The following is a 10,948-nucleotide window of genomic DNA, read 5'->3' as shown; positions in this document are numbered from 1 at the left end:
GAGGGAGTAGAGAGAGCGAACTAGAAAAAAAAAGAGAAAGAGAAGGAGCGAGAGGAAGCGAAATAGCGAGAACTCGAGGGGTGTAGCCGTGGTGGTATTAGAACGGCAGCGAGAAGGGAGCAGAAAAAAGGGAGTGGAAATGAGATAGGGAAGGCAGCGTACGAGGGACGACAAAGTGAACGGGATAGAGACGGAGAGCACGGGTGAAAAAGGAGAGAAACCAGCGAGATAGAGGGAGGGAGGGAGAAAGAAGCTGTTTGAGCTAAGCGCAGCCAGGGTCTAGAAGCGAGTTTTCGGATCGAGTCGGTGTATGTGGGCAAGAGAGTAGGTTAGCAGGCTCTCCCGAGGGAGAGAGTAATAGTAGATTGTCCTGTTGAACGAGCAGGATGGCAAGTGCCTTTATAGTGGGTCAGTACTAACCGGCACCCGGCTAGCAAGCCTTCAAGGTCTCCTTAGTGCTCCTACCTCCTCCCTCCCTACCCACCATCTTCCCTGCTGATGCCTACAACGAAAACTGCCAGGTAGGTGAGTCGAGAGCGAGCGAGACCGAGCTTAGGAGAGCTATCCGGAGGTCGTCGCGCAATCTATCTAATATATATTCATTTTTTCTCTCGCTCTTTCCTTCCACCTCTTTCTCTCGCTTCACCGCGCCTTCCCTTTTCATTTCGCTTCTCCTCTTTGTCCCTCTTTCTCGATACGTTTTACCGGTTCCTAACTTAAATTTCGTCAATTTCTGCTTGACGGTGAGACGCGATCGAACGGGCTTTCATGCCTCGAAACCCGGTTCCGTTCGAATTTGTAAAACGACGCGAACTTGGCCGACGATTATATCTACGTAATTAGCAATCGTTCGAATATGCAACGTAACGGAATAAAGATGAAAAAATACGTAATTAGCGAGTTGCACGAGAAGTCGTGAATCATCTTTAATTATGTATCTCGAGCTTGATCGGTTATCAACGATTATTTATAACGCGTGTATTATTAATAGAAAGCGTTCGCTTCGATACCCGATAGCTTCACCAACGTAGGTAACGTAAACCTCGCGTATCTCAGCTGCCAGTACAGCGTTTTTCATATCTCGGCACTTGATACACCAAGACGATTCTTCGGCCAAGCACCGGTGGCGAAATACTCGTTCGTAACCTCGGATATTCAATACGTAATTATTAGCAGAAGCAAAATTAGACGACTATCGATTCCTCGAACATCTACGAAATCTCGAGACGTATTCGGAGTGTTTGAAATATCGCTACAACGATAAGGCGAGCCTTACAGGATGACATAACAGCGAGGAGTTTCTTGCGTCGGTCAAGGAGCAAGGGAGAAAGAAAAAAAGGGAAGAGAGGTAGAGATAAAGAGAGCTAGAGAGAGCACCGGCTCCACGGGGAAGTAATAAAATATTTGGGTAGCGCTGCGCGGGAATGGGAATGAGAACAGGTTCCTGTTGCGCATTCCAGGCCGATGCTGAATACCGATGCCTTGGACACGGCGGTTGGCACGGCTAGGTACATAAATTACTATTGAGTTACAACTCGCTAGTTCAGTCCCACGGAAATCGTTTGCGAATCGTGAATCACGGGTCGAAATCGCGTGAATCTACCCAGCAATTTGCCGATTAATATTTTCAAACGAGTTCGCGTATATCGATTTTTTTTGAAAGATCGATCAGCCATCGGACGTTGCTCGCCGAACCTAATTTTTCCAGTTTACTTGATAAACAAGGACGTCGATGTTGGTAACGATGTCATTTGAAACATCGGAAGACAAATAACGCGTTTCCCTGACAAATATCGCTTCTGGTACGGGGACACGCGATCCAGATACAAAACGACCGCGAATATAACAGGATCTAAAGGAAAAATGTTCGGGAATAAAATTATATAAACATTCGCGTGATTCGATATATAGGTAAACATTTGCGTGTGGCTAGAATATTCGGTAACGAACCACACGAGGCGTTTCGTTCTAGAAACGCAGATAAGGAAGGGCACGTGTTTCTATTCGGGGGAAACGTAACGTTTCGTTGAAGAAAATACACTGGAACGTTGGGTAATTTAACGTACCTACATCGGAACCGTTTTTAATGGGACGGTAATTAAACGTACGGTGTACGCTGGCTTCGTATTAATCTCAATTCCGCGTCGGAAGCCAAGAAACGAAAACGAACCGAACGAAATAGCGAAAGGAAGCAATGAAAACTTTTTCCCTCGAACGGACGAAAGAAAAATATCGCCTTCCCATCCAACTAATAGTTGGATGGATGGTTCCTTTTAATAAACGAAGATAAATACGGTTGGAGGACAATCGCGCTATCTTCCCGTGAAGTTTGTTTACGCGGTAAAAAAGATTCGAAAAGAAATTTGAGAAGCAGAGAAGGAACAGGAATGATCGTACGAGGCCGCGGGATATCGCGAAAAGACAAAAGGACGAAGAGACGTCGCGTCGATCGGGTTTGACACGATGCGGTAAATAAAATTGGAGCAGTTAGTCGGTCGGATCCACGCTCGTTTTCGGCCTGGCAAAGAATAAAGCAAAAATTGCTTCGGTCTCGGTTGGCCTTGTGGCATACTTCTCTCTCTGTTTCGCCCTCTGTTCCACCCCCTTTCTCTGTCTTGCTCGTTCCTTTGCCGCTTCTTTCTCGCGCCAAGGACTCTCCTTTCTTGCTCCTTCTCGCACACCCTTGTGCCGCGCTCGCAGCGTGAGAGCGGCCACACAAAGAGAGCACGAGAAGCACAATGGATTACTTAGACGGGTAGGTTAGTTTGCCGAATGAAGCGAATGGGCCCACGCACGTTAAGATAGGTCCTGACTGAGAATCCGCAGAAAGCGCGCCAAACGCAAAATCTCACTCTCCATTCGATTTTCACACCACGATACCTTCGTATCTAGACTCGTCCGTTTCGTCGTGTTTACGATATCCGTATCGACATCCCCGAATTCTCATCTCTGTCGAAGCACCAAGCTCTCCTAAGTCTGTCCCTCGATGAAACTGTCGTTTCATCTAGAAACGTTGTGCGAATTACAACGACTCTGAATTTCTGTTAAATTACGCATGATCCAATGTACTTGTTGCATGTACGTATTATGACGATCGAACGGCAGATGTCGACGAGAAATTTGTCGAGTCGATCAAGTACGTATTTCCTCGACAATTCGCATGGTTCGTGGCTACACATATTTTGTTGCGTGCAAGATGAGATAGCGATTCGTAAGACGATGAAAAATTCGCCTATGTGTATTGTAAGGTGGCGTGTCGATCAATTTTAAATCTCGTTGCGATCGACTACGCCGAGTTAACCAGCGCGTGTGCTCGATTTCGCCCGAGCGATATACGTACGATACGATATGAATGGCGAAAGTTTCTTCCTGAAAGTGTACGATACTGAAAACGAAAGAAACGGAGCGGCACTTGTCGAGATTGTCGCGAAGTTACTTGTACGGCGTACATCGCTAATAGCGTGAACGTCGTAACGCGGCAGCGCACGATAACGACTTTTATCTGACAAATGGACAAAGTTCAGAATTTCACGTTTGTATAAAGTGGCCGAATATTTCATGAATATCCGTGTAAGATGAACACGCGTCAACGCCCCTATCTCTTGACGTCTCTGTTTTCAACATAGTAAGCCAATGTCTCGAGCACTCGTATGTAACTTCGCGTTATCCAACAACGATTGACCAAATCGCTATCATCACGCCACGATGATCGAACCATTAATATCTGTAAGATTTGTCCGGTTACCTTGATCCAGACATTTGTCAAAGAATATCCAAAAATATACGTTTACGGTAAACCGGTTATTATTCCGTGGCAATTGTTCTACGAATTGGTATCGGTAGAATTTGTTGTTTTATTCCTGTTCGCCTATCTTAAATACGGAACTCGTGGAGCCGACGAATCGTGATTTCGGCGCGATTTTCTTCCAGCAATGCTCACGATGCGAACCGTTGAATTCGACCATACATAGGCTTCGATAGACAAAAAAGAAACGCGCCAATGAAAAGAAAAGAAGAGGCATAGGGAACAGCGAGAAGCAGAAAGAGTCCAGGGTCTCCGTTCGTTCGTAGATTAAATCACTCGGTCACTTTTCTTTCGTGGAGCCGACCGGGACAAAGGGCGGCGTTTCTCGGAAGAGACTCGGTCCGAGGTTTGAGAATTAAAATAATATCCGCTCGTTCGGAGATTAATGGCGCCATGCCGATGCAATTTTTCTACGATGAGTTCCCTCTCTTTCGCTGCCTGCGTTATTTCGATATTCCTCGTTGCCACGTACGCCAGTTATTCCACGACTCTTCTTCCTATCGTTTCGATTAAAACTCCCCATACTTCGAATTTCGACTCGGCGATAGAAGCTCGAAACAAATTAAGTCGCCGCCTCGACCCTCGACTGCTACCTACGTTCCTAGAGTATTTCAGACGTCGTAAACATTGGCACGATTTCGCGGTATTTCGATGATCTTCGATCAGATTACGTCCCATAAAATGTAACTTATTAATTTACATATTGCAGATCGTCTCTTGGGTTACTTTGGAATTTTATCAGAAAGTCGTTCCTTTCAACGTAGCAATTAGCGGGTTCATTAAGATATCAGAGAAACGTACACGTAATCTTAAAGAAAAATTCGAAATGTATTTTCCCGAGATTCGATTCCCATTCGATTTCCACTCGATCGTACTTTGCGCGCAACTGCGAGATTGTTCTTAATTCGTGGAAGGGAATCAGTTTCACCGAGTCGCGTTGACGAAATGCGAAATCACCGTGAGCCCTGTGTAGGATACGACGGAGGCAGGTGCGAACGAGCTGTTCGTGCCTTTCCTTCCTCTCTCTCTCGACCCGCCGATCCTCCCTTCCTTCTATCTTCCTCGCTTATCCTTCGATGGATACGTCGTTGCCCAGTTCATTGACACCTGTCGAAAGATTCGGATTTCTCTCTTCGTACCTGACAATTACGCGCACGTGGGCCCAAGAGGACTCACTGCCGCCACAACTGGCAGACGCTTTAATCGTCTTTCTCCTTTTTCTTTTTCCCCGTTCTGACATAAAGATTCCGTTCATGGGCAGAAGGGAAGGACGAAAGTCGGTAGTCTGGATAAGATGCGTTTTAAAGAAACGTTTTCGTCGCGATTTCCCTCGTTCGTCCTTTTTGTCAGATGGCTGCTGCGCGTCGAATCTTTTTTCACGAATTTACGACGAACGAATCGTGAACGTTACTCGTTGAAAATACAGATTACGTAAGCGGATTAGCTACGGTAATCGTAGAGAAAAACTCGGTAGCAGATAACGATAGGATACGGTAAACGATAAGGAGTGATCCTATTTTTTTCCACTGGGAAGATATAAGGGAAAGCGTTGAACGGGCAATGCTCGGAGTAAGAAGATAGCTGATGCCACTGTTACAATAAGAAAGATCTCGTTGAAAACGGTTTGGTTTCGGGGTAACAGTGGTAACACGGTTATTCGCCGGCAAGTCAACGGCCGGGTATCTAAAACAAACACGTGTCTTCAAAGGTTTCTCGAGCGAACAGAGGCCACGAAAGACGAAGACAATGTAGATAGAAAAGAGAAAAAAAGTCGCCGCGTGGGAGGCCTAAGGAAGAAATAGAGAATTGTCGACGAAGCCAATATAGAAACACTCAAAATAGAAACTGCTCCGGGGATAATATCATACAGACGTCTCAACGTTATCAGCATTTTACGGTTCGATGTAACCTCGTTAATTTCGTTCCAATATCGCGGAACGAAATGCGTGGATTTCCCTCAAAAACCTAATGCTGTATGCTTTTAATTTTAACGAGTTCTTTTTTCTTTTCTTTCTTTTTTTCTTCTTCTTCCTCCGACGATATAAATTAGTGGTTTTAACGATTCCTCAAAATTCTTTAAACGATATCTTTAAAGACCGAATAAAAAATTACGATCGCTTAATTTCGGTGCAACGAGAGAATTTTATCGGTCGTTAAAAGCCACGGCTAATTAAGCCACTGATTTGCGGTTGCGAAATCGCGTGACTGATAGGGAAGTTCAGTGCGAAGAATCATTACGTTTCATTCATTTCGAGGTATCGAGTATGTTGAAATTTCACAATGGCTTTCTCGCCCCCTGGTCCCAAGACCATTCAGTTAATGAAAGCGGATGGCTAGACGAAAAAGAAGACGAGAAGACACCGCACACTCTCTTTTCGCCGCTCTAAAGATAGCACTTCCTCCTTGCAGACGCGCAAGCACTTTTTGCGCTTAAGCCGTACATTCGTGTCGGTGTTAAATCGAGTTCTTTTCACCGTTGTTCTCAACCTAATACTCGGTTAATCAAATTACCGCCGAAACCAAGTAATTTTCATCCGCGCGTGTACAACGAACGCAATTTACTTGGACGATCGCGACTATAAAGGAATTCTTTCGAGCCGAAGAAAGAAATATTTAACCGCTCTACTAGAAGATAAAATATTGGACTTCGCAGTCATCGTGAAGTAGAAACAGATTCCCGCTAATAATAGCTGGTGTAAGATTCGTTTTATATTATCGACACGTACAACAACGTTTGGGTTGAACGTTCGTGAGAAACATGGAACCATTACTTCGATCGAACATTGGTTATGTTGCAAAGAGCGCGAATAATGGTTGTAATTAAGTTTAATCGTTTTTATTAAACACGTGTTATCTGTGTGTGCGCGTATCATTTTGCACGTCACGTAGATCGATAAGACGCGGTTTGGACGCGTAGCAATAACGTTTGACACGATCTGCAGGAATTTTCTTTATCGTAATAGGATCGTGCATGTTAACATAGGATTATTCTTTTTGTTTTTAATTTGCGTCGATGTTATTATGAATCCTGAGGTTCGCTATGTCCGAGGAGAAACCGAATCGTCAAGTTCCATCAGTGTCGGTTACCGGTGCACTGTTAACAGGTAACTTTTTTCGAGAGCAGGTGGTCTCGAGCAGGCACGCGACAAATCAAGCTGACCGAACCACGAACAACTGGAAACTTGCGATTAAAAATATACATTCTTTTCCTCTCTTTTAACCAGCTAAGCGGCCATTGAATACGGACGTTTCGTCAAACTTGAACACGAAGAACGATATTCCCACGAAATCACGATGCCTCTGCGTTCTAAAAATCGTTGTACCTTGGTATTTTTATGATAAATTCTAACGCGAAACAGAATTTTTTAATACGGTTTCCTATAATAAAAGTTTTCTATAGCTGTTAAGGTATTATAAGATATTTCGTTTAATTATAATTCTACGTTGGAAAATAGTGACAACATTTTAGTCGGTACGATGTTCTCATGACTCGAACAAAATGAAGACATTAAATGGCGGCGAAGCTATAGTCCTCGGTGAATTAATATCGATGTTTGTAGTCTGATGTAGTTTAACCGCGACTAGCCTTAGTTTAGTTGGTCTAAAACGTAACACAACCCACCAAACTAGTTCTGTACTAAGCGGTAACGTTCTCCGCACACGGTATTGTATCCAAGGATCAGCCCCGCATACATATGTACCGCTGCTGCAGAGCAACGACTGAGCCTTCTGTATTGCTAACGAAATAGAGGGAGAGACTATTCCCTATGAATCGTTCCAATGTTCGTACCGCGCCTCTTTCTTGCAACCCGGCTTCTAAGCAAGCCGACCGTTCTCGTGGTATTCTTTGCTACATTTTTGCCTACCATTATACTCCAAATTTTCTCAACTGCTTACGTCCCGTACTTCCTGGGAATTCAAATACTTGCAGTAATTTATACCGTGTCCAAAGTATCTAACTTTTATTTTAATTATACGAGATAGAATTACTTTATCGTATAGACATAGGATATTCGTCGCATCGAATCTTTACCGTAAATCGGTTTATCATGGCGAAGCAAGTATTGCGCGTCGATTAGCATCTCGTACTTACGAGGCTGTCACGAGCGTGACAGCGATTTATCTTATATACGTACGACACGAAAATGATTGTTTCGCGATTACAGATACAAACGATCTTGTTATACGATATATAGGCAAGATGGTTTAAAAACGATCCTCGAGAAATATCAACGCGTACTCTACATACTCTTCCATCCCGTTAACCTTATCAAGCTCTAAAAGCAATCGCAAGTGTATCGATCAACGTAGGTACAAATGCGCGTACGTTGCTTACGGAGTCGTCGACAAAATTTACGATCTGGATTTACTCGATTAGCATGGCCATCGTGCATGACGAGTGTGACTAACCAATTTCTACGGACGCGTCGAGATGAAGTTGGCGGTATTTCACGATGTAAATTTTAACCTCGCGTCAAGCCAGTGGGGGAACCATACGTCACGCGTACAGACGCGACCTTGACCACGTTTTTTGGGCGGGAGAATCACCGACATACAGGCGTGAGTGGTTTCTAGTCAAGTATCGATCTAACTTTTCGAGACAAAGTTGAAATTCAGTACGGATGGTCAGGATTTATAGGCGTGCGATCGTTTTACGAAAAATATGAAAGACGCGTCGACCATGTCGGTAACCGTTTCTTCGTCTACGACTATCGTCAAGCTACTAATGGATTATGAGAAAAAGAGTAGCTGCATCGATTTACGTAGTCTTTAGCGATTTTAATCGATCTTTCGCTTTCGCAGTGTTCCTACGCCTTTGACAAACAAGGCTATCGATAGACTATGAAATTTATTTTACGCACCGTTACCCTTGGTAACGCATGGTCGGAATGAAATTTCAGTATTCTTTCGCGATAATTGGATTCTAATCATTTACGATTAAACAGCCGCTTATCAGTCGCCCGATTATATCGTAATTTTCGTTCAATGCCGGAATCACCATTGCCATGTTAGGCGAAGCTGGCAATCGTATCGATCAACAACAGTATGTTGGCCACGACGCGAATGATTATCAGAAACTTATCTCAAAGGCGAAACCCACACGCGTGACCTTGCCGGTATAACCGGCTCCGCCATCTTGCTGATGCGTGCGCCTCTCCACCACGTGGATAAGTTTTCCACACGACCCGAGCATTCGTAAAGTAGTTTCTATATCTCGCGCCGTTTTTAAGGGGAATTTCAAAGGTACGATTCGCTCGGACGAAAACCTTCGAACGATTACGCAGGCGAAGGGGGCATAGAATGTTAGCCTGTACGATGTAAAAATATTTAAAGTCGTAGACTGTATCGTGGTATTCGCAACGTACAAAGTACATATTCGGCGAAAATGGAAAAATAAATGTTTTCGATGAATACGTTTTCGAGATCCCATACAGGGGCTCTCAATCCGATAGAAAATGTACAGTGGTTATTCGTCTAAAGCGGTCACCGATTCCTCGAGGTAACTCGCGTAAATAGATCGTATTCAATTTGTTTTCACGGTATTTTCACGGTTAGAGCGATCGAAGTGAATATAAAAATTAAGGAATCAGCAACGAGTCGCGATTGTCCTTTCGTCAATGAATATAATTGACGATCGATTTACCCGAATAACACGGTGAAGTTGCCTGTTATTTGCACGTAGGTATAGTAAAAAAATATATTCTAATACACGAATACATGTGTATATAAATAAAATATACGTGTATATATACATATCTGTAATTGCGTTGATGGGCTTGGATAGGGTTGACTATATACAGGATACCGATCGTTCGATCGAGATAGGAAAGTAAATGTAAGCAGAAAATCGTGTGAAGCATATGTACAAGCGTGCAAATGTTCATATATTTCTACTTAGAATATCTTACAAACTAGTTGAAAAAGCATGTAAAAGCGTGACAATGTTAATGTACAGGTAGACGGAACTTGTTGCACACGTAATATACAAAAAAACTTTATAGAAAACAAGTTGACTTCCCTGGTTGCAGAGTGTAAAGGCCGTACCTAGAGAGTAATATTATGTAAAGCGATAAAAACATTTTGCAATGTCTAAATTAATCACGAAGGCCCCATGTCCCGTGCATTGCCCCTTGCGAAGGTTCTTCTTCGTTCAGTCATGAAACGTGACAGCAGACCCTGTGTGATAATAGCGACAACAGCAGTAAACGTAGCGATATATTGCCATAGTAAAAGCAGTATACATAGGTATGTACATATATTTTACAAGAGGTTCGGTATCAGCGTAGCAACAGCCGATAAGAACATAAAGTATAGCGACATAGCGAAGCGATCTATCCAACATTATCTCATCTGTTGATTCTGAACTCACCGTTAAGTTTGTCGATTGCACGATCCGCTACAGATTGATCGGTACAGTCAACGAACGCATAGCCGCCTCGTTTCACCAGGATCGTCGTACACGACAAATTATGATCCTGAAAGAGTTGCCTGAGGGCACTCTCGTTACAATCCGACGGTAGATTGCCCACGTAGAGCTTCGACATGGTGGTTGGCTCGCTCTTGGACGTTATGGTGGCGGCTTTTCCGAGATGCGTCTCGGTCACGTGGCTTGAAAAATTTGCAGCCTAGTGGCACGCGGCTAGACGATGCGATCGCTGACGATGTTGTCCACAACACGCCAACGAGTATGTACGATCACGTCGCGATAACGATGGATAACCGAGTATTTCGCACAAGGAGACCCGAAGTGAGATACACCGATGAAAGTCGCGGACGAACTCGACGATGACACGACCACGGCACGTTTACGACACGTTCAGGATCGTAACTATCCCCGATACGAGACGAATACACGTACGGGATGCAGACGATGACGACGACGACGGCGACGACGACGACTACGACAACGACGACGATCTTGAAAATCCTGTTATCACGCAGGAAGAAACGAACACGAGAGCGCGCTTTCGTCAGGGTCTTTCTCGTCGCCTTTTTTTCCTTTCCTACTATCTTAACGTCTCGACGAACACGATTGTCTTTCTCGCGTGATACTCGGCCTGATTTTTCGCGCTTGCACACCAAAAAACGAAAGGGACACAGGAGGTTTATCGTAACTTCTTGAACGATCTTCCAAGCGTTCCT

At 44.1% G+C, this 10,948-nt stretch overlaps 1 protein-coding gene across 1 annotated transcript in view; it reads right to left on the bottom strand.

Annotated features, from left to right (window-relative positions):
• LOC100749100 (insulin-like growth factor 2 mRNA-binding protein 1) overlaps positions 1 to 10,611 on the bottom strand; it is a 74,965-nt gene extending 64,354 nt beyond the window's left edge. The window contains exon 1 of the mRNA XM_003493717.4: positions 10,176 to 10,611. Coding sequence (XP_003493765.1) covers positions 10,176 to 10,350 — 175 coding nt within the window. The 5' untranslated portion in view covers positions 10,351 to 10,611. The remainder of the gene's footprint in view (positions 1 to 10,175) is intronic.
• Positions 10,612 to 10,948: the final 337 nt, after the last annotated feature.

Source organism: Bombus impatiens, unplaced genomic scaffold (assembly GCF_000188095.3).
Source record: "Bombus impatiens unplaced genomic scaffold, BIMP_2.2 scf_1275, whole genome shotgun sequence".
Taxonomy (NCBI): domain Eukaryota; kingdom Metazoa; phylum Arthropoda; class Insecta; order Hymenoptera; family Apidae; genus Bombus; species Bombus impatiens.
This window is presented reverse-complemented; position numbering and strand designations above follow the sequence as displayed.